This window comes from Sarcophilus harrisii, chromosome 1 (assembly GCF_902635505.1).
Source record: "Sarcophilus harrisii chromosome 1, mSarHar1.11, whole genome shotgun sequence".
In the NCBI taxonomy this organism is placed as follows: Eukaryota; Metazoa; Chordata; class Mammalia; order Dasyuromorphia; family Dasyuridae; genus Sarcophilus; species Sarcophilus harrisii.
Genome location: NC_045426.1, coordinates 536185136 through 536212832, shown reverse-complemented (window position 1 = coordinate 536212832; position 27697 = coordinate 536185136). Strand labels below are relative to the sequence as shown.

The following is a 27697-nucleotide window of genomic DNA, read 5'->3' as shown; positions in this document are numbered from 1 at the left end:
TCACACAGCTAGTATCTGAGGCCAGATTTGAACTCAGGAAGATGAGCCTTCCTGACTCCAATCCTGGCATGCTGCAACACCTAGCTGCCCCATATAATGAGATTAATGGATTGTAATTTCTTGACAAACTGAAGAAATGAGCCTAATGGAGAAAGGGGATACCAGGTCCCAGAATTTATTTAACTCAGTTTACAAATGAATAACTGAAAAGTAGGCAATGAATATAAATGTTCCATACCTGACTTCAATGAGGTAACAATCAGATTTAGTTAGCTAGATTTAGGGCTTCTAAGTGGCACAATGGATAAAGCATCTTTGCCAAGAAAACCCCATATGGGATATCAAGAAGAGAAGGACACAACTGAACAAAATAGCTAGAATCAACTCAACATTACCTGCATGCAAAGTAATAATACTGAAAGAAATAAGTAACAAAGTCATTTGACTTTTTTTTTGGCCAATCTACAGCAAAATTGGATACAGAGTCAAGTATTTTTTAAAATGTTTTTCTTGTTTGTTTGTTTTTTTGAAAAATGCCTAATACCTATATATGTTTTATATAACTTCATATGTATAATAGGTATCATATTATATCTTGCCTTCTCAATGGAAGACGCTTAAGGGAAGGAAAGAATTTGAAACTCAAAAAATTTAAAAATAAATGTTAAAAAATAAAAATTAAATTAAAAAATAATAGAAATCTACAATAGCCAGAGTTCCAAAAAACAAACAAACAAACAAACAAAACCTTCAAGAACTCAAGAATCCAGACAATGTAGAAGGCTAGGACTAAGAGAAAATGAGTAGGCCATATTCTTCTTACCTGAGAGAGATTAAGCGTTTGCTTGTATTTTTGTTCAATTTCACCTTGATAGTCCACAGGGTGGCTTATCAAACTCCACTCATAGTTGTAACTTGTTTCTAAAAGGAAAAAAAAATCCATACTTAGGAGTTGTTAGGTTTTCTTTGTGTGACAGTTCATTTACACATTAGGAAAAAAACGGTGATATCAATGATGTCAAGCCAAAAGGCCTGATACTGATACTGGCCTCAAATCTTTGATTTCATTTCCAATTACAGAACAGTAAGGTTTTGCGTCTCCAAAATGAGATGATCTATATCATTCCCATTTGATTTCCAAGAAAGCTTGAAAGAATCCTTACACTAAATAAAAATACACTAAACACCCTAAAACTAAAAACAAAACAAAAACAAAAACAGATCATTTTTCTTTATTCCTATGTTTATTTATAACTTGAGATGTCCCCAACTCCCCCAGATGGGACACAATATGACCTCGGGCTACAAGTTCTGCTGATATTCTCAACTCCACAGAGATCTGAATCAGTTATATAACCTTGTTCGCAGTAAAGGATTTGTTTTTGTTTTTTCCATTGTTTACTACCAAAAAAAAAAAAAAAAAGGATTACCTAGCTGATCTCTGGTTCCACTAGATGAACTAACACATTAGCACCCAAGATTTTGCCTCTACTATTGTCATCTGAGTGAGAGAGACTGGAACATGGAATGGGTTTTGAAGGCAGAAAAAGATGGGGGATAGGATTGATGTGCAGAGCAGAAGGGGCTCTACCAGGGGAAGTTAATTCCCTCATTCAGCCTTCCTACCAAGGTATTTGAGCTGGGAAGGGAACTACTATAACAGATGACAAGAGTGATCAGTACAGGTCCAGCTGAAGGCTGCAGGCTGGCAAAGCACCAAGGCAGAACAAGGTTCTGGCACCCTGGACCAAAGTTCTGATTGTCCTACTCTAATTACAGACTGAATAAAGTTGTTCACAAGTATTTGACTTGAGGCAGCTGCTCCTGCAGAGCTCACACAAAGCCCATACAGAACTGGAAGAGTTTAATGGTGACAAATATCTGTTTTAGATCTATCTTAAAGCTGTCTTTCTAAGTTGGACTAACTGTGCTAATTCCCAATTCCTCATTTCTAAGATTCACTTTAAGATTCACAAACCTCACAGTCTTGGGAGGTACTTAATACCTTCTTATACCCTACTCTCCCCCAACATGAGCTGTTCTCACAAAACACTGCATCTCCTTGATTCTAAGCATTCTCTCTGGCCGTCCCCCATACCTCTTTCTTAGCTTTCCTGCCTTCCTTCCTTCAAGTTCCAGCTAAAACTTTGCCTTCCACAAGAAGCCTTTCCCAATCTCCCTTAATGCTGGGACCTTCCCTCTGTTGATTATTTCCAATTTATATTGTATAGTTTGTTTGTAGAGTTGTTTGAAGGTTCCCCCCCCCATTATACTATGAGCTCCTTAAGAGCAGGGTCTGGCTTTTGCCTTTCATTGTATCCTCAGTATTTAGCATAGTGTCCAGCACTTGCTATGCCCCCCACCAGCTTGGGGATCCTACTTAGATAAGTGCTCAGATCCTAAGATTTAGGGTAAAAGGATTTTGGAGATCTCCATTGCAACTAGCTGGGTTATATATAATATAATATAATATAATATAATATAATATAATATAATATAATATGATATATGATATATGATATGATATGATATATTATATTATAAAGTTACTCCTGATTAGTGGGGGAGGGAAGAGGACTTTGATGCTGGATTTGCTGTCAATTTCCAATTCTTCCTCAAACACTTATTAGCTGTGTAACCCTAAGCAAATCATTTAACTCCTCTGAGGCTCAATATCTTCATCTGTAAGAGAGGAATATTAATAGTATAGATTTTTGTGAGCATTAAATGTATGCAAAGCACTCTGCAAACCCTAACTGCTGCTGTTGTTCAGTCATGTACGACTCTTTGCAACCCCATTTTGGGGTTTTCTTGGCAAAGATATTGAAGTAGTTTGCCATCTTTTTCTCCAGTTCATTTTACAGATGAGCAAACTGAAGTTAAACAGGGTTATGTGATTTGCCCAAAGTCACATAGCTACTAAGTATCTGACTCTTTATCCATTGTGTTAAGTAGCAAATTTTAAAGTGGTGTATAAATATCAGCTATTATTACTGCCATCTTTATTCCCCCAGGGAAAAAAATGAAGACATTTTTAAAAATCCACTCCATATACACCTCTAAAAAAGGGCAAAAAAGATACTACCACTTTTTTTTTTTTTTTTTTCACATAATCCCTACCTCAGCTCAGGGGGCCTGAACAAAATTATCTTCTTGGCTTGTGAAGATTCACAAATCTCACAAAGTAGCAATAAAAGGGGAAAAATGAACTTGGGTAGTAAACTGAATGAAAAATATTCAAATTTCTTTTTTTAAAAAACGTTCCATAGAGCTTACAGATGAACTGATGTGTTGGCCCATCATAACAGAAGTTTGAGTAATATGGTAGAATTAGTGCTCTCAGCCAAAGCCTTTTCTATGATCTTGTGTTAAGTGATCCAGGAAGTTCAGAGCCACTCCTCCTACCCCATAGCTTTTGCAAACTCCCACTGAATCCTTCTGACTGATTCTACTACTTCCCTCCCCACATCTCCCTTCTCACTTCCTATGTATGGGGATTCCTACAGGGGATTTTCACAGGGCAATAATTATTACATAGACTAGAAAAATGGGCAACTAGGTGGCACAGTAGATAGTGTTGGGTCTGTGGTCAGGAAAACCTGAGTTCTAATCCAGTCTCAGACACTTACTAGCTATGTGATAACGGACAAATCACTTAACCCTATTTACTTCAGTTTCCTCATCTATAAAAAATGAGCTGGAGAAGGAAATGGCAAACTACTTCAGTATCTCTGCCAAGAAAACCCCACCAGGGTCACAGAGAGTTGGACGCATCTGGAAAAAAACCTTAACAATAAGATTGAAGAACCCCTAAAGGCAAAGAAATCAGTTCTGTTTAAGCAGTCTGAATATCTTTTAGACTTACTGTACATGTTCATACATATACAGGCATATATCTATGTGTTTATATGGTAATATAGCTCTTCTAGAGTAGCTGTTTTCACAAAAGAAATTTTTTTTCATCTCAGAGCCAAAATAAATCATATTCATAAGTGGAGGAAAAAGGAGTCTTTAATCAAGATAACAGGATTTTAAGTCTGTAGCCTTAGAGTGACCCAAGTCTGAATACATGGAGGTCCAATAATAAAACTTACAGGAGTTTCTTTCAGGAGGAAAGGTGAGACCTGGTCCCCTTCCCTTGGCAAACTGAGCAAGAAAACAACTTGTTTTTTACCATCTGGGATCTAATGTCACATCCCAACAAAAGGGAAAGATCATTAGGAACTCAAACTAGGTTTGCTTACAAGATAAGGTTCAAGGTTTAGGGTGGAGCATTAGCTCAACTTAATCAAAAGTAAATAGGGAAAGAGTAGGAATGCAAGGACATTACTAGAATTCAGGTTTTACTAGGATTATTTAATGGGAGTGGCAGGTAATAGATTATTATTTGATATTAACTCTATTCTGTCAGCCTTCAAAAGTGATACAGATTCCCACAACCCCAATATTTAATCATTCTCAATCCATTAATTGTTTAGAGAGGGGTCTCCAAATAAAGGAACATCCAGCTCACCTGAAGGAGGTGCTGGCACCACAGAGGCCTTCAGCTCAACATCATTTTGGGGTAAAGTGATCAGTATATTGTCTCCAGCAAACACCATGAGTTCTTTGACTACAGATTAATTAAAAAGAACATGTGAATAGCATATTAAAAATCACTCAGTATTCACCACAGTAATACAGAGTAAGTAGGTACACAGTAAGTGCTTAATATAGGCTGATTGACTAGATCGACTCAAAGAAAATCAGACAATAATTATTTTTTATTATAAATATATAATATATTAACACATTCATTTATTTTTCTATCCATGCCAATTGTGATAGATATCATTTAATTTTTAATATAAGGGACATATGTAACTGAAATATAAAATATAAGTTTTTCCTGTGTATTTCTCAAGCTCCAAAGCAGCAGGAACTCTGTCAATTAAAATCAGACAACTTGAAATAGCAATTCAGAGAATCTGGTTCAAATTCTGTCTTGCCTGATCTTGGGCAAATTGTTTCACTTCTCGAAGCCTCAGTTTCCTTGCCTGTAAAATGAGGTGACAATACTAAATGAACTCGGAGATCCTGACTTATTGAACAGACTGCCAGACTAAGAGTAGGGAAATGTGAAATACTTATAAAATATGAAAGGTCAAACTTTCAGCCTCTTGTAGGACTCTTGGGATCTTGGACAAATCCCTCTATGCCTCATTTTCCTCATCTTCAAAAAATAGTGTTGCATTCAATTACCCCCAAAGTCTCTTCCAGCTCTAAATCTATGACTCCATAGTCACTTCTACTGCATGATCGCAAGTTACCTAAGCAAAGTAAGAGGAATCAGTTGTTTAGAATTCTGATTTACCAGTGTACATAAATAGATGGCTCAATAGATAGAATATCAAGCCTGAAGTTCAGATTTGACCACACTTGCTGGGTGAATCTAGGCAAGTCACTTAATCTTTTTTGCCTCAGTTTCCTCATCTGTAAAATGAACAGGGAAAGGAAATGGCAAACTACTTCAGTATCTTTGCCAAGAAAACCCCAAATGGGGTCAAAAAGAGATGGATACATCTGAACAATAACACAATTAATTGATGAGGCATTGCAAACTCAAGGCCACGAACAGATTTTGCTTTATCCTACTCCCATATGTGCCATATTGAAGGCTTACTGTAGTTATTTGGAAGGCTCATTGTAATTGCGTATGTTTCTGTGTCATTATTCAAACAGTATTCCTAACAGTGAGTGACCTTGTGAATGTCTTTTAATAGCCTTCCCCTTGGAAAATGTCCAAAACAAAACCCAAACTCAATGTTTAAAAAAAAAAAAAAAAAAAAAAAAAAAAAAAAAAAAAAAAAAAAAAAAAAAAAGCTATTCTAGCCAGAATTTTTAAAACTTACTCTATCACCCAAAGCAGACATTTGCTATTCTTGTTCACCTTCTTTGTAACCAGGATACTGTTAATTTATTCAAGCAATGTTCCATTTGGCAGGACTGAGGTATCCTTAGTTTCACTCATAAAATTTAAGTGGGATCAAAACAGCTTGCAAAACAGCAGCATAGAAGCATGCATAGACCAGAGATTCTCACTGTTTCAAGGAGATGGGATTCACCACATCTGGTCTAGGAAGTTGCTAAACATTACTTCTCAACTCTTAACAAGCATAGTCCTTTCTTTAGGTGCTTTCCAAAAATCCAACAACAGTTGGCTTAAAAGGGGAGCACCTAGCTCCTTTTAGTGTTAGCTATTTATTTATGGTATAGATATGAATCTTTCTGAGGGGAGAAGATGAGAAAATGAAGGTATCTTACTTATCAAGCCGTAGACACACATTTTATAAATGGCGAAACTAAGGGTTCATAAAAATTAAGTGACTTATTCCAGTGGACTTGGGATGGAAAATGCCACCTGCATCCAGAGAAAGAACTATGGAAACTGAAAGTGCATCAAAACATAGAATTTTAAATCTTGTTTTATTTGTTTTTCTTTCTCATGTCTTTTTTCCCCTTTTGATCTGATTTTTCTTGCACATCATGACAAATATGGAAATATTTTTTTTAAAGAATTGCACATATTTAACCTATATCAGATTGCTTGTTCTCTTGGGAAATGGGGGAAGTAAATTAGGGAGGAAAATTTGGAACACAAAGTCTTACAAAAATGAATATTGAAAACTATCTCTACATGTATTTGGAGAAATAAAAGACTACTGAAAAAAAATAAGTTAATTGCCCAAGTGGAAGTGCTTAGCCAGTACTAGGAAGTACTAGTACTTCTCATTTCTCCACAGCTCTTTCAATTAAATTATAACTTCCTCTCTAAAATATTAGTCCTTCTACTGAAGTTAAAAAATAAGCAAGGTCAGAGAGGATTCCCAAATTTCAATGTCTACTGTAATACACACAAAATATAGTCCATGATAGCGATGCCTTTAAATCTTTTTCAGTCTTTTTTTTGTTTTTTTAACTTTACCTGTGCTTGCAGCAGTAGTGAGAGACGTGAGTTGCTCAGGTAGGATGGACTGAGAGGGGCCAGTGTCAGTAGGAAACACTTCAATTCCATGATCTGAGCTGTGTTGGGTTAATGTTAAAATTGGGCTTTTCTCCTCAGTGACTGGACTGAATTCCAGGTTGGCTGAAGGAGGATTATGGGAAGGCATTAGAACCTATGAGATCAACCATAGGGATAAATTATTATGAATAAACCAATTGAACACAAGCACACATCATAATGGTACCTACCTTTTCTTTAAAATGTACTCACTCAAACATGAGTTTCAAAGACTGGAACTGCATACTGTCTTTGAATAATAACAATTACACATTTATATATCTGCTTTAAGGTTTACAAAATTTTTCTTGCACAAACTTTATGATGTAAGTAATGCAAGTATTATTACCTCTGTTTTATAGATGAAGAAATCAAGGTTTAGAGTGAGATTAAACAACTTGCTCATGATTGATTGTTAACAAACGCTGGAATAAGGGTTTACATTGTTTTTCTGACCCCAAGTCCAACTTTTTTCACAATGCCATGGTACTCAATTGCTATTAGTTTAAAATGAAATACACAAGTGTATTGTGTAGGTGGCATGATAAGTGATGTATAAAAAGGGATAAAAAGCACAATTCCGATAATTCCTGAAGTTACTAGTATGACAATAGTTGAAAATTATATAAATGATTTAGGAATGGCCAAAGAGATCTCTTTGGCACATAGTCTCTATTCCCATCATAAGATGCAAACTGCATCTCAAAATGCTTCTAACAGATTTAATGAAAAAATTTTAAACCTACAGGAGGAAAGAAGAAATTAAGTATGATAGCCAAACAGGGAAAAATAGTATGGCATAATAGATAGTGTGCTAGACTAGGGGAAGACATGGGATCAGACACCTTCTCTGATACTCAATGATTATGAATGAATATAGAGGACTCTCTATAGATTGTATTTACTAAGTTATAGGTGGTATCAAATGGTGCTGGCTTAGGGACTTCTTATCATGTATGTCAAAAAGAAAAATGTTTTAATATTATAAAATGGAAGTTGGAAGAAGTCTTTTTTTCAGACATATTGTTTAAAAGTAGGCAAAATAGTGAATCAAAGTAGTTTGAGGAGCCTACTAAGAGAGAAATGAGTTCAAGTTCAAATCAATTTTCCAGAAGTTCAGATGGGTGACAGTAGAATTATATAAAAACATGGTTTATCTTTTCTGTTGTTGGGGGGGGGGGGGCATTCTGAAATTTGGAAACTGGAGGAAGACTCAGTATCATCTTCCATTAATGTTAGCAAAGCAACTCCCCAAAACATTGCCCAGGAACTGTGGCTATTTGGTGAGGCCACTGGTAGGTAAGTTCAATGCTCTAGGAAAAAAAAAGAAAGAAAGAAAACCACAGTAAAAGTCTTCAGTGATGTGCGTGAATTATAGGGCAACTTCACCCAATGGATATTTTTCCCTTAATTCTAGCAGCTTTCTGGCTTGTCTGTCATACTTTATCTTGACTATAGTCACAATGATGCTCTAGATTAAGAGTCAGAAAAATATGGGTCTGTAATCCCTTCAGAAAATTACTGGTTGTGTGACCTAGCAAGCCATTTCACTATCTCCAAGCCATCACTATCTATTTCTTCATCTGTAAAATGAAAATAATATAATATTAGCTACCTCAGATGGTTGTGAAGTTTAAATGACATAATGTATATAAAACATTTTGCAAACAATATATAAATGCAAGCTATCCAAACTTAATATATGTATAAATATGTGTATATATTTATTGTGGCTTCATATTTGTATGTACATGAAGCATATGCATGTGAATTTATGTATGTGAATATGTATTTATATATGTATTATATAAGATCAATCAGTCAAGAAGCAAAAATTAAAATTGGACTAATATTTAACTTGGTTTTATAAGGAGCACAAATTTAATGGATTAATTCTAAGAAACTATACTATGAGCAAATGACTAATTTTTTTTAATCACATAAATAATGTGGAATCAGGAATCAGGACAAGCCAGTGCTGGGAAATAGGTGATATTGGTCAGTTGGGTGGAGCCCATGCAAATTCTGCAGGCTGAGCTCATTTTTATGTGGCCTGGGAAATTTTTTGAAATCTAATATTACCAGGAAAGAGTATGAAGGCCTTAGATGAAGTCAGGCAGCAGAATGAGATAACAGTTTCAAAAGGGCAATATATACAAAGGCTACAACTATGGTAGCAAAATTCAGGTTAAATAAAACAATTGTGTCCACACCACCACAAGCTTAAAGCATATAATTTTTCTAACAAAGAGAGCTGGAAGAAATGATTATCTAATCCAACTTTTTCATTTTATAAAAGTGATAATTGAGGAGCAGCCAGATGGCACAATAGATAGAGCACTGGCCTTAGAGTCAAGAGGAGCTGAATTTAAATCCAGCCTCAGACATTTAACATTTACTACCTATGTGACTCTGGGCAAATCACTTAATCCCAATTGCAAGAAAGGAAAGAAGGAAGGCGAGATTACTAAGTATTATTCAAAAAAATCTGAAATGTTTTGCTCAAACTGACAAGCAGTGAGAGAGAATCAGGATTCAAATCCTTTTACTCCCATTCTCTGACTTTGGAGTCATAATTCTTTCACTCTTGTATTTCTTTGCTTAACTATTTTAGGGGAATATACCTTTTTTATGATTTTCCTTGCATATTTCTTCATAATTGTTTTCTTGATTAAAAGTATCTCTTAAAAAAATTATCTACAAAGTTGAAATAAAGGATAAAGATAAGCAGCTATTATGTGCTTTGTCTAGCATCACGAAGCAAGTAAGAGACTGAAAGGGCACTAAAACCCACATTTCCAGCCTGCCTAATAAAGTGATGACTTATGCCCTTTCCAGAAGCAATTTTACCTGAATAGCAATAAATCACACATGAATTTGACTTGATTTTCCAGTTACCAAACAATAATTCCACAAAAAGGATACTGATTAATTATTAAGATGAAAACTTAAGATTCCATTCTTCACAGAAATAACAAAGAGAGACTATTTCTCTCATATCTGAAGGCATGGCCCTGGTCATGCAAGAAAAAATGTTTCAAATTTCTTAGTTCCATTTTCTATGATACAAAGGATATCTGTGTTAAACCTTCCACTTGAAAACTTCTCTTCAGAATATTTCCTTTATCATATTCACAAATAGTCTTGATTACATTTTCTTTTTCTAGAAGCCTAATATAACTGCTTTATATTTGAACCTTTTGGACTTCAATAAGACCAAAGAGAAGGGGAAAATAGCAGTAACCATTTCATTTCTACATATCATTCTAGACTTTGTAGTATACATTGATATTTCTTAATATGTCAACAGTCTCAGGGATTTCTCTGTCAATCAAGTCAGCAGCAAGGCAGATGCTAATGTAATTAGTCTCCCAGAGGCAGGAAAGTCAAATTATTTTAGATAAAGTTTTAATAGAATGAATTCTGAATATATGGCAAATGTCTATGTTCTCTCAATCACATAAGTAATGTAGAAGTGAGAAGCTTTATAAACTGGGGCAGTGAAGATGTGGCAATGGTAACATAAATGAGCCAAAAGTGTTGTCAGTCATTACACAGTTGACATCTGATAACCTGGTTATTTTTAAAAGTTAATGATATGGTCTAAGATACATTTTTTTACTTCAAAATTATCTCATTGATAATTATAAATAAAATCCTGGAGAACTTTTTCTTTTTTATATAATAATAATTTTTATTTTCCCAAATACATGCAAAGATAGTTTTCAACATTCACTCTTGCAAAATCTTGTGTCCAAATTTTTCTCCTTCCTTCCCCCCACCCTCCTCCTCTGGACAGAAAGTAATCTAAGTTAAACATGTGCAATTCAATAATTTTTTCTAACCTTGGTTTATCTTCTCCACACTTCTGCTTACTTGTAGGATACCTTCCTTTCTTATCCTTCCAAATTGTATTCTGTATAACTGAGTCATGTCCTTCCTGTTTTCTTTTACTTTTTTCTTACTAACCTTTTAACTATATTTCATCCTTAAGCCCAACAACCTAATTTTATTCTCATTATATAGTATCTCAAAAGTCTTAAGCATTTATGCATATAAATATAATAGCTGGCATTTACATAACACCTACAGGATGCCAGACTATGCTAAGAACTTTAAAATTATTATCCTCACAACAACCCTGAAAGGTAGGTGCTATTATTTTCCCCATTTTACAGTCAAGGAAACTGAGACAAACTAAGGTTAAATGATTTGCTCATTGATACACAGATAGTAAATGTGTAAGGTCTTCCTGATTGCAGGAATGACGATCTAATCACTATGTTTCCTAGCTTCCCTTAATGTACAAAGAGAAAGAAAGAGAATAATATAAAAGATGTATATTTATATATATAACATATAAATATATAATTATATATTATAATTATATATAATCACATATAATTATATATAAATATACATCTTTTACATTATTCTTTCTCTTTGTACATGTTTATATGTATGTGTGTGTGTGTATATATACACACCAACTTCTCTGCTTTCGTCATCTCTGCATTAATTCTTCTCAAAGAATTGCTCTGTGAGATATTGAATAAAGTTCTATATCTGAAATCAGGAAGACTGACTTTGAATCTTACTTCAGACACCTACTATGTGATCCTGGGCAAATTATTTCCTGAACCTTTCTGGGCCTCAAATTTCCTCATAGGTAAGATAAAGAGGTTAAATGTGATGATGTGTAAGTAAGGCTCTAAAACTATGGTCCTGTGATACTCTTCTTCTATTCCATTTCTTTCCTTTTGCAGGTCTTTCTCATTTTGACACTAAACATTCTTACCTGTTCTATCTAACAATTCTCTCCCCTGCTTTGTTACTTTCAATTTCTTGTTTTTAATCACATTTCTGCCTTCATGGGTAATCTAGCTCCTTTCTTCAGTTCCACTCTTAATTTCTTCACTAATGTTTCCTACCAACCACAGATATGTATACACACACACACACACACACACACACACACACATACATATATATATATATATATATATATATATATTTTAAACCATTTACATAGACATGAGTAACAATATCGAATGATCACCTCAGGTAATCACAAAGCTCTGCTAATTTCTAGAACAGTTTCTGGAAAAAAAAATAGTAGAAAACATTCCAAGTTTTACATTTCTCCAATGTATTTGCTGCTAAGTATCCAGAGAAAAGAAAAAAATGAGAAATTAATACAAGTTCAAGTTAGTAGAACTGTACCTTCTCCTACTTTAAGGAGCAGTTTCCAGATTTTTCAAAAAAGTAGTCTTTGAACAGCTAGATTATATATTAGATAGAGCACCATTTCTGGAGTCAAGAGGACCTGAGTTCAAATTTGGCCTAAGACACATGACCCTTACTGGACACATGACCCTTACTAGCTGTGCATCCCTGGACAAGTCACTTAACCCTGACTGCCTCACAAAACAACAACAACAACAACAAAAATGCACCAATCCTGCTTGTACTTGCGCTTACCAACTGCTTCAAGACACTATTTGACAAAAACTTTTGGGAAAACTGGAAACTAGTATGGCAGAAACTAGGCACTGACCCACACTTAATACTGTACACCAAGATAAGGTCAAAATGGGTTCATGACTTAGGCATAAAGAATGAGATTATAAATAAATTAGAAGAACATAGGATAGTTTGCCTCTCAGATCTGTGGAGAAGGAAGGAATTTGTGACCAAAGAAGAGCTAGAGATCATTATTGATCACAAAATAGAAAATTTTGATTATATTAAGTTAAAAAGTTTTTGTACAAATAAAACTAATGCAGACAAGATTAGAAGGGAAGCATTAAACTGAAAAAAAACATTTTTACACTCAAAAGTTCTGAGAAAGACCTCATTTCCAAAATATATTCTCTAATTGACTCAAATTTATAAGAAATCAAGCTATTCTCCAATTGATAAATGGTCAAAGGATATGGACAGACAATTTTCAGATGAAGAAATTGAAACTATTTCTAGTTATATGAAAATCACTATTGATCAGAGAAATGCAAATTAAGACAACTCTGAGATACCATTACACACCTCTCAGATTGGCTAGGAATGACAGGAAAAGATAATGACAAATGTTGGACAGGATGCAGGAAAACTGGGACACTGATGCATTGTTGGTGGAAGTGTGAATGGATCCAACCATTCTGGAGAGCAATTTGGAACTGTGCTCAAAATGTTATCAAACTGTGGATACCCTTTGATCCAGCAGTGTTACTACTGGTATATCCCAAAGAGATCTTAAAGAAGGGAAAGGGACACACATGTGCAAAAAATGTTTGTGGCAGCCCTTTTTGTGGTGGCTGAAACTAGAAATTGAATGGATGTCCATCAGTTGGAGAATGGCTGAATAAATGGTGGTATATGAATGTTACAGAATATTATTGTTCTGTAAAAAACGACCAGCAGGATGATTTCAGAAAGACCTGGAAAGACTTGCATGAACTGATGCTGAATGAGATGAGCAGAACCAGAAGATCATTAACAATACTATATCAGGATCAATTCTGATGGACGTGGTTCTCTTCAACAATGAGATGATTCAAACCAGTTCCAATTGTTCAGTAATGAAGAGAGCCATCTACACCCAGAGAGAGGACTATGGGAAATGAGTGTGGACCACAACATAGAATTTTTCTGATATTGTTTGCTTGCATTTTTTATTTTCCTTCTCAGGTCTTTTTCTTTCTAAATCCAATTTTTCTTGTGCAGCAAGATAACTGTATAAATACGTATACATATGTTGGATTTAACATATATTTTAACATATTTAACATTTATTCAACTACCTGCCATCTAGAGGAGGGGATGGGGAGAAAGGGAAAAATTTGGAACAGAAGGTTTTACAAGGGTCATTGTTGAAAAATTGCCCATGCATGTTTTGTAAATAAAATGCTATAATAATAAATAAAAGAAAAAAAGACAACGGAACATGTATAGTAGAAAGATAACAATTAGAGGGTCTATGTTTGAACATCACGTCTAATATTTGTAACCTATGAACAAGTCATAGTTTCAGAATTTCCTCATCTGTAAAATGAAGAGGATGAACCTCAAACTGCATTCCCTTCTATCTTTAGATATAATAATAATAATAATGCTAACCTTTGCCTAGTACTTACTATGTGCCTGGCACTGTGTAAGTGCTTTGTAATTATTATATTGTTTGGCCATCACAACAACCCTGGGAGGCAGGAGCTATTATTATCTCTATTTTAAGGTAAAGGAAACTGGGATAAACAAAGATCAAGTGACTTGTTCACAGTAAAACAGGTAGTAAGTATATGAGGTTGGATTTGAACTCCAGATCTTTCTGCCTCCAGGATTAGCATGGTATCTGCATCACTTAGCTGCCGAACAACTTTGTTAAGATCTGTGGTTCTAAGAAGTTCAAATTCCTCTGCTCTTCTTTCAAGTCTACATCTGCTCTCTACATTTTCCCCTATGTCTTCTTTTCTGCACTCAGTCCATCTTGCTTCAGCTTCTCTCCTTTCAACTTTTGCTCATAAATCTGGGGTTTTTCCACTATCCCCTTTCCACTAGGAAATAATCTCTTTTAGCAGCAATTCCTCTATTCATGTAACAGGCACTGCTGACTGAACTTTAGTGAAAAGATGCACAATAGTTTATATGTTATAGACCTCCTTTGCTGAAAGATGCAGAAAATATTAACTGTTTTGTATGCTTGGCACATAGTGTTTGCTAAATGCTTATTAGAAATCAAGACTTTACCCATGTTTTAAGGAAAAGCTGTATAATATATATTTTACATTAACATCTTTCAAACAGGCAACTGTATTCATGTTTTGTTTTGTTTTTTTTTTTTATTTCAAAAGGTTATAGGTGAGTTTCCTGAATCTTTAGTTCTTCATTATGGTAAGTCCTACCAGCTCCTTGGATGTAGAACCCTGTGATGCTGGCAAGAAAGCAAACTGGCTGAGAGATCAGGAACTGACCTCTACAAAATCCTGGTACCTCCTAAAATACTGCCTGAAGGACTTCTGTTGAGAGCTGCTACATTACTATTAAGGTAATGGAATTGTGGAGGCAGAAGAATTTTAAATAATAGTCCATTAGGAAGGAAGGAGGGAAGGAAGGAAGGAAGGAAAGGAAGGAAAATGCCATCCTAACATCTAACGTAACCCTTGCCTAACCCTGGAAGCTTAGATAACTTAAAGTACAGTGAAACCACAAGTGCCTGAAAAGAAAACTGCTATTTCACCGTAGCCTGCATGACTTAACCCACCTCAGGGACAACCAAGACATCCTCTTAGTCCTGTGCAAAAACCCCTGATAGGTCTCTACCCCTTGTGCACAACAGATAAGCACAAACTCTGCATCCTGTGCTCACTCCCGCTGCAGGCACACCCTGTTGGCCCCATGACAGGGAAATTACTGCAAGCTCCCCCTTCTCTTAGACCTCTAGGGATTGTTTTTCAATCAGCTCTCTTCTTTGTTAACTCCCTATAATATCTTGGGCAGCATGAGGCCTAAGGACATTCTGGTAATTCCCAGATAAGAAACTAATGGCTGGCTTTTTGCTTCTGTGCAACTAGTGCTTATAGCAATAAGGACCCTCCCCTTGAGGTTTTTTGCTTCTTATAAGCTCATAAATCTGAGGCTGCTCTCCTTTGCACTTCGGATCTTTAAACAACATGAGACCTAGATGACTATCAAGTCTGGCTCATTTCTGCCAACTGTTCTCCCCGCCACTACAAACCCTGGTAGTGTGGTACATTCTCTACATCCTGTCGAGTGACTAAAAGCACAGAACCCACAACACTCAGTCACTTCTTTTGGCACTTACCTCTTCTCCAGATCTGTTGCTAGCCTGTCCAGGAGGCTGAATGGCTTCCTCCTTTTCCCGTGTCTTCCCAGAAAATGGGATTTTCTCTGGGGATGGCGACAATTTTCCCTCAGGAAAATGATCCAGGACAGTGGCCCACTCGGATTCATTCCCCCTACCCAGGTGATCTAACCTGACATTCCCATTCTCTTTCTCTGCCAGAGAACGGCCATTTTCCACAGAAGAATTGAAAGGACCTTCAGTGCTTGGCAGCAGACCCCAGTCCATATAGTCAGCACCAGCCTTTGCCGCCTGTTTGCCACTGGACTGGAAGGTGTCCTGCTCTGTTTCCCTGTAGTCATCTGTGTATTCAGGCAGCTCTTCTAAGTTAGGGCCCTTCCCCAAGAAGGGGAAGCCCCTAAGTCTGCCAGCCTCCTCAGACGGGCCTCCCGGAATCACCACGGGATGACCCCTGCTGGAAATCCCCTGCCCATATCCTAGCAGGGAGGAGGGTCTCTGTGCTGGCCGCAGCACAAAAGTAAGATAGGACTTGACGGGCTCTATTATCCTGGGCTCGCAGCTGTCCTGGTGCTGGCAGCTCACAACATAGCACCGTCCTTGGACCAACCAGGCCAAGTCACAGCTGGGCAGGTCGCAGCAGGCAGCTGTGCAGGCAGCCAGAGAGCTGGCTTGTGGCACCCGCATGATTTTGGTGGTTTCCAGGTTGGGGGAAATAACCGCATTTGAGTAGGTTCCTCCATCCCTGCATTGCTCGCAGAGGTAACCTGTAAACAAGGTAGACTGAAGTTAGGTAGAGGAACCCTCACCCCGCCTGCATCCCATAGCAAAACAAACAAATGTACAAGCCTGGGAGGGAGAGGAGGAACCATTTTCTGCCAGGAGGAGAAAAAATAAGCATTGATTAGATGACTACTGTGTGCCAGACACTGTACTAAGCCGAACTTATAACTTACTTGATCCCATTTCCCATGGCAGAACTGCTTCTGAACGTCTCCATTACATCCCTGCATTAGATCTTTTCTTCTCTTTCAGGATAATACTTTTTCTCATACCATCCTCAAGCTTTTCAGCTTTTTTTGTGTGTGTGTTGTCTTCTTGATTAGATTGAAAACTCCTTGAGGGAAGGGATTGTCTTTATTCATACCTCTATCCCCAACATTTTTTTTTTTTTTTAGAGAACAATTTAGTAATTTATTAAATGGAGAGATTTACTGGGACCAAATGGATCCATGGTTTGGTCCCAGAGCTGAATGAGACTACCGTCTCAAAGAATCCAGCCGGGAATGTCAGATACAAGATTCTTTTATGTATCCCCAACACTTAACAAAATGCCTGGCATGCAGTAGGTGCTAAATAAATATTTATTAATTGAGAGATCTTTATAACAATTTTGTGAGGTAGGTGCTACTATGATCCCTATTTTACAAATGAGGAAATTGAATCAAAGATCAAATAATTTGTCCAGAGTCACATAGCTATTAAGTGAGGCTGAATTTGAACTCAGGTACTTCTGACTCCAGGCCCAGTTCTTGATATATTGTACCAACCTGCTGCCTAAAAGAAGCCTGTAATGTTCGGACTAGCTTTCTAAAGGATCTCGGGACCAGCCTTGATCTTAGTGGAGGACTGCAGGGGGCAGGAGAGCCACCAGGAGGATGGTTAAAAATGGAATGTCTCATTTCCAGTCCTTGTTGACCCTTATATGTCCTATTACAATTACCTCATACATCATACTGATTATATGTGAACTAGAGAACCATTACATCACCATGCTAAGAACTAAGTATATATGTGAACTAGAGAACCATCATCTCATCAATTCTACTGATTAACACCTTGTTGTAAGTATCCTTGTTTCAAGTACACTTTTCCAGAGTTCTGGCCCTCTACAGAAGCCAAGGAAATTCTTTTGGGACTATTTAGGATGAATCTGAAAGAGTTTGAAATATTATATTCAAATGGAGGTTTAGCCAATAGGAGGAAATGCAATGCAACACAATGCAAAGGTAAGAGTCCTGGGCTTGGAGTCAGAAGAGCCAGTCCAGAGTTCTGACTCAGCTGCTTACTTGTTGAGTGAATTTCTAAAGTTCAGTTTCTAAAAATGTGAAGTAAGAAAGCTTGAGACTTTCAAATGCTTAACAGGGTAGGATGTTTCCCATTCAATCCACTCCCTGCCCCACCCACCCCCAAAGAGCTTCCATTCTAGAAGAGAAAGGCAAAGAAAAGATTCTTTTAAAATCTCAGACCACCAACCCTGATTACAAAACCCAGTCCCTGTCCCTAAGGAGCTTACATTCTTTGGGGGGAGATAACTGATCACTCTTCAATGTCCCTGTGGTTTTCAATTTTCTAATTTAATTTTCATTTCTCCAATTTAATTTTCCCAATTGGGAAAACCGAATAAATGCCCGTCCATTTCTCATATGGGGAAAATGGATATGAAGGAGTATAACTTCTAGGGAAATTAGCGATGATTTTGGAGGGCTTATGATTATGAGATCATCTGATTCCAAAATCCTCTGGCTTCCCCCCCCCCAAAAAAAAAACTAGGAATGCTATTGTTCTGATAATCTTTCTGATTCTGAATAGACCACTCCTTAGTCAAATAGCTTTGGGCCTCAAGATAGTTCCACAGATCAAACTCCTGAGACAATAGTGAATAGAACACTCCTCAGTACATTGCCAAATATCAGATACTCTATTAGTCGGTGATAACCAAATTTTGGAGACCACTCCCTGGCCATAGAATTAGTGTGTCTATGATAGAAAGCTGGATAAAGGAGTCTTTAGCACTTTGCTCATTTCTTTTGGAATTCAACTCACTTGTAATAGCATTACAATACATTTTGTTCCTTGACTTGGAATGGGTTCAAACCTACAAATTCTTTTGAGACACTTTGAGAAACTGGTCTGTGACCCCAACTTTTGGGGTCCCCTTCCCAATATCAACAGTTAGATATAGACAACAGTAGCCTTAGGGCCAAATATCCTTTCTCAGCAAACCACAGGTCCCCAAATAGCCTTGAAATTCCTGTTGCTTTAGAGAAAAATTACTTAAGGACATTTCAGTCAATGAAAGAGTCCTGATTCACAAACCTTTGTGTTGAGGACCACACCTAAGAGTGAAAGCCAGGAAGCCTGTGAAGGCTTAAAGGATTCTGTATCATTAAGGGGTGGATTGGTTCTCTGAAGCCCCACAGCTGTGAATTATAACACACTTCAAGGAATTTGCAAATCAGCCTTTACTGACACAGATGTTCCTTGTGAATTGGAAAAGAAATGAATTGGAGGCAAGAGGGAAGAGGAGAGAGGTCAGAGAATGCAACTGGTTCTCAGTCTCTTTGTATCATTATCATCCTCTTACATGAAAGGGATCTATTCTGCTGGTCAGAATTAGATCCCCAGCAGCCACTAACAGGAGGCTCCTGTACCAAATGGCACACAATGTAGAGCACAAGAAACAAAGAGCAGCAGCTCTCAAGAGCTGTTTGTGACTAGGTTCCTCCCAGGAGAGTTTCTTCAGTAACCTGTGGGGAAGGAACCCCTGCAACCATCCAGAGGAATAGGTCAGAAAAGACTCTGATAATGCTGTTTGCATTCCTCAATTGCATGACTCAGATAACAGCCAGCACACAAACTTACTGACCATGCTGTTGGGCGGAAAATAATCATATTCCCATAAAACAAAAAGTGGGGAATTGTTAAGGACCACACCTAAGAAATTCTTACACACATACCACAACCCAGAAAGGCTGTAAAAGGTTAAAGGAGACTGTACCGTTAAGAGGCTGCCCAGTTCTCCAAAAACCCCCATAGCTGTGAATGATACCACACTTGAAGGAATTACAAATCAGTCTTTACTGATGCAGATGTTGCATTGGGAATGAATTGGGAATGAAATAAATTGGAGGCAAGAGGGAAGAGGAGAGAGGTCAGGGAACACAACTGCCTCTGTGTCCTTGTATTGTTATCTTCCTCTTACATGAAGAAATCTATTCTGCTGGTCAGAATTAGATCCCCAGAAGCCACTAACAGGTGGCTCTTGTAACATCCAGCAGCCACTAGCAGGTAGCTTCTGTTACACCTTTGCCTCTTAGAAAAAGAAACATCTTGTCTGCAGGTTACATCTGTCTCAAAGATCTACTTGGTTAGATGAACTAAAGTACATTCCCATTCTGCCCATCTATAATGGGTCCACTGAGAATTATTGTGGGGAGAAACTGAGGGCATTGAGAACTTGAAAAGCAGCAGGGAAATTTAATAAGAGGCTCTAAAAGAAACAACAAGGGAGCTGCAGCCAACAAAGAGAGCCAAGCACAGGCTTTACATGACTGTACAGAGGCAACAAAATTTTCTAATCAGCTATAGAAAGCTTTGGCTACCCAGATACTTTTCCCAAGGAGATATTACCAGGCATCTTTCAGAAATATACTTCAGTCTAAATATGTTCAAGGCAGTTTGTAGTTGTAACAGTGAGATGGGATGACATTATCTCAGCTAAATGGCTGGGAATAAAATGAATGCAGTAAAACTGAAAATTAAATTTAATTCTATTTTTATGACAATCAAACAGGCATGGGTTTACTATTCTCCCACACCAAGTAAATACAAACTCATTATTTTTATAACTCTATACTTCACCTACATTCCAGAGAAACTTGCTGAAACTTGCCTAAAAAGTCAAGCTTTTATCACGTAATTCCTTCCATTCAGGACTCAATTCTATTGTAAATTGAATCTCCACCACTGTATTATCTACTTACAAAATCTCACCCATTGCTGAACCAAGTTGTAACCTTACCCACTTAACTAAAATTCAAATTGATTTGATCAAAGATGCATGTCAGCAAATAAAACCTATTATCTGAGAATAACAGTCATTGGAAGGCATGATGAGTACCAGTGATTTTTTTCCCATAAGGAGCAGATCTCCAATCCACAGCCTAACTATCCCTTCCCATCCTATTCCCCAGGGAAACAAGTCAGCCCTGCCCCTCTCTTCTTGTCTTAACTCACTTTCTGAGAGAAACCTTGATCTCTATATTCTTCTTTAACCCTATTCCACAAGCTTCCTTTGGTGAGTGGAGGAACCTGAATGTGGAGGTGGAAGCTTTGGTCCCTTGCTCTCAGCTGCCCAGAGCTCAGGGTTGCCAGGAGTCCCGGGTGTTTCCCTTGGGTTCCCACAACTGCTTCTCAGGCACTGTCACTGCTCCAACTCCTGCTCCTGTTGCTTTTCCTCATGCTAAGCTCGCTAGCAGCTCTGTGTCCCCTCCAGTACTACTATTTTGGGAACCAAAAGACTATACACTGCAGCCCCATCATCCTGCAGGAACTGCCCCAGAACTTACCTACCAACTTGTACAATCTCAGTCTCATGAGCTCCAACCTGACACTCCTTTGCACCACTATTTTCACTGGGAAGGAGCTACCTATGGCCATATTGATGGTGGGAGTGGGAGCTGGGTGATATAAATGCATAATACACATGTGCAATTAATATGATTTGAGGACCAAAATTATGTCAGTGTTGTAGACATTAGATGATGATAGGAACCAAATTAGAGTTTGGTCATGTGAAGAATTCACAATGGCCATTCTCTTTGGCAAAAGGTAGATTTATTAAGGGGAATAGGTTCCAGACAAAATGAAGGGATACAATTGATACCAGAAATGGTAAATATGAAATAGAGCGAGAAAGCATATAAAAGAGAAGTTTCTCAAGGGAACTCACAATTACTTAGGAGAAAGGGAGCACCCCTTAAGGTTGAGGCATGCCTTAGCTGGCAGACTAAATCCTGAATGGGACTTAGTACCCTAAAAGAGTTAGTTAACTGTAAGGAGGAGAAGGGGAGTTGAGTGGAGTTAGGGGAGATACCACGTGGCAAGGAGAAAGGATAAGGAGAAAGACACCATGAGGCAGATACCATGGCAGACTGACCCAAAGGAGGGCAATAATTATGGGATGGCCCGTAAGTAGATTTTATAGGGAAAATTTAAATTCGGGGACATGACTAGGATTTCTCAGAGGGCATGGCAAGGTGAAACTGCTAGAGACTTCACTGACTCAATTTATTGGTTACTGACAACCGAACTAATAAATTGATCTATGCTTAGAACCTTGTCTCTCAATTCACTTTAATTTCAATGATGAAAGGGCCCAGACTCTAGAAGTTAATTATGTGGTAAATTTAGTAAAAGTTAAAGGAACTTAAGGCACAGAACTTTTCTACAAAAATTCTTGAGAAAATATTTAAATAGGGCAGTGAGGTTTAGCTTTGCTTTAAGAATATACTATTGTAGGCCCATTATCTGAAGGATGAGCGAAGAAGATACAGATTCCTCCCAAGAGAAGTATGAATGATCATGGAAAGAAGAGACAATTGAAGAATCTAAGATTGGAGAATAGCTGGGAAGGAAAAGTCTGGGGTGAACAATTGTTAAATAAAGAGTGAACCTTCATTGCACAACAAAGTTTTAAAAATCCTGTAAAGCTTCTTGGAAGTGAATTACCACATAGAATTTCATAACTCCAAAATGGTTGGCTCAGACAATCTTTAATTTCTAACTTTTGAGTCAATATTTTTTGTTATTCTGTTTTCAAAGTTTCAGAAGACAAAACCAAAAAATCTCAAGCTGACTTGAAGCGGGGATGTATATTGTCCTGGAAAAAAGCCAAAAGCCAGTATACAATATTGCAGTCTAGTCTCATTGACTAATGAAAATAAAAGAGAATGTTGTAGATTGGTTAGTGTGATAAGTTCTATGGTGGATGGTATTGAAAGTTATGCTGACTCAGTGTCCCATATGTCACTCTGTCTACAGCTTTGTATTACCTGCTATTTATCCCTTGCCAAATCACCCCACCTGCTTGTACCTGACAAACATCATAAATTGCAGTGGAACTGAGATGTGATAACCCATCCCCTTTTTGCTGATGTGGACTTCTCAGAATTGTTTTTCTTTCATCACAAAAGGTATCAACAGAAGCTAGCTACATCTTGAATCTTTTACTGAACTTCGATGATTAGCCTATCAACTTGATGTACTTAAATAAACTACTTTTAATTCTCATTGTCCTGAGTTTTCCTTTGTTAATCAGGGCAGGATGGAAGGCAGAACAAAGCATTTTCCTCTTAACAAACAGCAAGCAAAAGCTAGGTCTTTTTAAGGACCTTAACATCTGGTTATCATCGTGGTCAGGCCTGTTCCAAACTCACTCGAGCTGGCAATGAAGCCCACTACCTGAGATCCCTAGGGTTGTTTAAGCTATGAAGTGGTAAAGAATCTAGCTACCCCAAGCTCAGGATGGATAAAAGAAATAAATTTCCAAAATCCAATCTTTGATTTTTTTTCCCCCACTTGCACATGAAGAAGGAAAGGCCCAAGGAGAAAAATCAGTAATTATGGGCCTTGAATGTATTTGAAAGGAAATACCAGTATTCATAAAAGGAACAGAACTCCTGGACTAGAAAAATTGCCATCATTTGGGAAAATCCAATCCACATCTGAGAGGGGAGACTCAGCATGGTCTGGGAAAATTATGGGGTAAAAAGGAAATAACATTTCAGGTAGATAAGGGATGATACCTTTGTACTCAATCAGTTGCACATTCTTTTTATGACAAGTTCCATCTCATTTACAGGGTAAATTACATAAGATTGGATGTTCGAAAAACTTAATTTTGACTTTTATCTGGAATTAAATCCTTGTATACTTGCAGAGGGCTGAAACTATTGAGTCGATGCACTGAGGTCAGGACTGCCAAGCCAAGCACTTGAGGCTAACTACAAACTGGATGATACTCTATGGGCATATGCTTGGAAAATGGTCCTTCCCACTATCCTGTGCTGGCTCGATGATTGGTGTATACAGAGGATTGTAGGAGGGAGATAGAGTAAGACTGGCCAGAGTCACACTTGGGTGGTAGATGAGGGAGAAGGTGGTTGCAGAGATTCTGCTTCGATCCTGTTCAATTCGGCATCTAAGGACCAAGAATAAAGACTAAGGACTTTTGCTTACCCTGACTCTGGCTGATTGTTGCGTGTCCTGGGTGTTAGTGCTATGTAGAGTCATTCTATGGCCTTAGGCTTAGGCCTGGAGGACCAGTTTTCAGGCTATCATAATCATACCCCTACTTCTTTTTACAGAAAATTCCTATTATTACAGCAGGTAAATAATGAAAGTTTGTATTGCAATATTAAATCTATTAGATTAATACTAAATTACCTAATTTATTCTAAGAAGCTATAAATGGGAAAGATCTTAGTGTTTTTTATCTAAATTTATAATCATTTCATGTCCTAAATAAGAGTTAAATTAGTGCTTGAATTTGTTATATAAATATATATGGGTAGGTCCCTGAAACATCTTATTCTTTCAGAATAATATGGTGATAATTAGATAAAAAAGAAGGAAAAAAATATTCAAATCTATTAATTTGTGAGGTTTAAGTCAGGAATTTCTGTTTTAAGGAATAAAATTATATTTTTAATCAGTTATTTTAGTGGAGAATAACTGAAAAACTTTCTCATTGAGAGAAATAATTATTTCTCTCATATTAATAACCAATTATATAAGGAGGAATCCACATTTTTATTTCTTTCTTAAAAGTCCATTCTTTCAAGATTTCTGACCTTGCCCAGTAACAAATCACCTAGACTGTTCTATCTAGGTGGGATTCTTTCCCTAATCAACTACAAAAACTTACAAATAGAATCTAATCTAGGTGAACTCTGGCCCATTGTGTTCTACTCAGACAGGCTTGGGTAGAGGGTAGATCCCTTTATCTATTTTGCCCAAAGCTGGAGAAGATCTGAATAGAAAGAAATCAAGTCAATCCTTCAGTTCCCCATTAAAATTTTTTATATAGAGAGGAATTGTACATGTTTAACATGTATTGGATTGCTTGCTATATGAGGGAGGGGGAAGGGGAAAGAAGAGAGAAAAAAAAATGGAACATAGGGTTATGAATGTTGAAGACTTTCTATGAATGTTTTTTTTTAATATAGCTTTATTTTTTTAAAAAAATAAATCTCTCATTATAATATTCATTCTCTCAATAACTATTAATCATTCAGAGTTGATTTCAATCTGTTGGAAACACCCACTCTTCCAAGGATATATAACCATGAGTCACCTCCAAGATTTGTCTTTAGGTTATGAGAGAAAGTTAAATGGCAAGACTTTTATTAATAATTCACTAGTCATAATTAATAAAATTATTAATTACCCAGAAATTATGTCTCTTGGATTTTTCATATGTCCCATTTTTACTTTATTGGGAAATCTTATTTTATTTAAGTTTGTTGTTTAATCCAGTAATTAAACTTCTATATATTAAATAACAAACTGATTTAGGATTTTCTATTTAGATAATACAAGACAATTCATAAATTACTTTCCACTAAGATGACTGATTGTAGAGATAACTTAATTGTAGGAAAACCTGTGCATAGAGCATATAGGGCAGCTAAATGATATAGTAGATAAAGTGCAAGATCTGCAATCAGGAAGTGCCAAATTAAAATCTGTCCTCAAGTCACTTATTACCTGTGTGACCCTGAGCAGGTCACTCTATTTGCCTCAGTTCCTCATTATAAAATGAAATGGAGAAGGAATTAGCAAACTGCCAAGAAAACCAAAATGGAATCATGAAGAGTTGGACATAACTAAAAAACAACAGAACTATATAGTGTGCTGAAATGATGACCAATTGGAATATCCTTAAATGCATTTAAACTACTTATGTTTCTGATGAGGGGAGCCTGAAACTGAAAAGGGGAACCTGAAACTGAAAAGGGGACCCTGAAACTCTCTCTCTGAAACTCATTCAAAGAGAAAGGTCTTCTTGAATTCTGGCCTCTGTAAAAGCCTCCCCTCCCGGAAACCGGATAAACAGTTTTATTCTGTTATCCTGAGAGATGGGGCACCACCCCCACTGATATCACTCACTACTGATTAAGCTCCCCATTGAGGTGAAGATCAGCCTAGAGACACTCATTCAATTCCAAGATTTTCTATTCTGATTCCAGCCTAGGCTGCACCCAACCCCCATCAAGAACTGCCCCCAGCTTCTAGCCATAAAATGAGCCAACTTGGGGCTCAGTCCTTGCAAAGGACCTAAAATGTCATACCAAGGAATCTTTCTGGCATAGCAACAGCCTCTGCTTGCTGAAATGACATTCTCTTTCAGCATTACCCTCTCTTTATCTCTCTCACCTATTTCCCTAACAAGATTTTATATCTCTTTGTTGGGATTTCTCTGCTGGAAACTTTTCTTCTCTATTGGGACCTTGCCACCACGGAATTCTGTCTATTCATGCACAGTAAAAACTGACTTCCCAATGCCAATAATAAACTTCTTTTACCAGCCTAGCTTTCCGGGTTTGTAAATTCCTTTACGAAGGACCTCTGTGCCGCCAGAAGGGGTTCCCACAACTCCCTGTTCTGAGCCAAATCCTAGGGGAATCTAGGGGAGTCAAACCTCTTCATTTGGTTCCCTAAACCCCAAACCTGCCACTAACCTCATCATTTAACTCCCTGACCACCAGGAACACAAACCTCATCATTTCCATATTTAAAGGGTTTTTAAGATTTGTATTTTTTGTATAAAATCTATTTCTTTTAAGCATAGTTAACAACTGAACATATTTTGTTACAGATAATTCATTTTAAATAAACTGTTCTCTAAAGGTAATTTTAAAATATCCCATCCTATATCTTTTGTTATTTGTTACATTTTGAGTTGAATAAACTTCTTTTAAACCATTTCATTTGTATAACATTGAATTTAGGGATAAACAGCACCTATTTACAGTAAGTACTGGTAGCTACATATTTATGTATAAAATTAGATTCTTAAAGTCTCTCCTCTTCCTATAAGAGGAATTAGCAGAAAGAAAGCAGAAAAAAGGTCATATAATTATGTATACAATTCTTGAACATGGTATAATAAGTTCTAAAAATTGGGTTCAGGATTGCATTAATGATTGTAAAGAAGAAAGATAGAATCAATGGTATATAATAATTGAAATCTCTGAAGTTTCAAGTGAACTATGGGCTCCTATTTGATGTTTTTTTATATATAGTTATATTATTAGTGGGATTAGAATCACAAGGCTTGAGTAGGTTTTTACCATATGATCTAGTTATTGGAAAAAACAAATTTAGGAGGGTATTCTCAATTATAGAATTTAGTAGAATTATCTAGAACTTTGCAAGTGTCTTGGATCCAGAGGGAAAAAAAAGCCTACTAGAAAGAGACCGATACAAAGCTGCTTTGAGAATGAGACCTATTCTAAAATGTCTAAGGGAAGATGTTTCCAGGAACCAGATGTATATTCAAAATGAAATATGCTGATTAAATGAATATTGGGAGTAGGTTACAAGGAGAATTGAAATTATTGAATACTGATGATAATTATAATATTACTTTCATCTTTATTTCATTTTATATCTATTAAGTTTTCTTGGTTACTTTGCCAATATGTAAATCTCACCTCTAAAATTAGTATATGGCTTGATTAGTACATATAGAACCTATTTAACAAGATTTGTCTCTCTGGAGAATACATGAGATTATGACCCTGTGTATCTGATTTTATTCAACTTTATAACATTGATGGAAACATGGGATTATGATATGTGGGCTATGATGTGGAGAATGAATATACCTGATTTCAAGTTTTTAAATGCTGACAGCAGGTAAGTGCTACTCTTTAGGAAATAAAATATTTTCCAAATAATTCCCAAATACATATTATTCTACTTTATAGACACTGTGTATATGTCCAGAAATGTGTCTGTTTTTAATATACATACACATATGTGTGTGTGTG

At 36.8% G+C, this 27697-nt stretch overlaps 1 protein-coding gene across 2 annotated transcripts in view; it reads right to left on the bottom strand.

Moving 5' to 3' along the window:
* The window catches only part of KIAA0319 (KIAA0319 ortholog), a 126994-nt gene that overhangs the window by 60201 nt on the left and 39096 nt on the right, over positions 1–27697 (bottom strand). For both annotated transcript variants that reach the window (XM_031946777.1, XM_031946778.1), the window contains 4 exons: positions 15861–16624; positions 6965–7157; positions 4514–4612; positions 824–921 (listed from right to left, as the gene is read on the bottom strand). In XM_031946777.1, the coding sequence (XP_031802637.1) occupies positions 824–921; positions 4514–4612; positions 6965–7157; positions 15861–16624 (1154 nt within the window). The remainder of the gene's footprint in view (positions 1–823; positions 922–4513; positions 4613–6964; positions 7158–15860; positions 16625–27697) is intronic.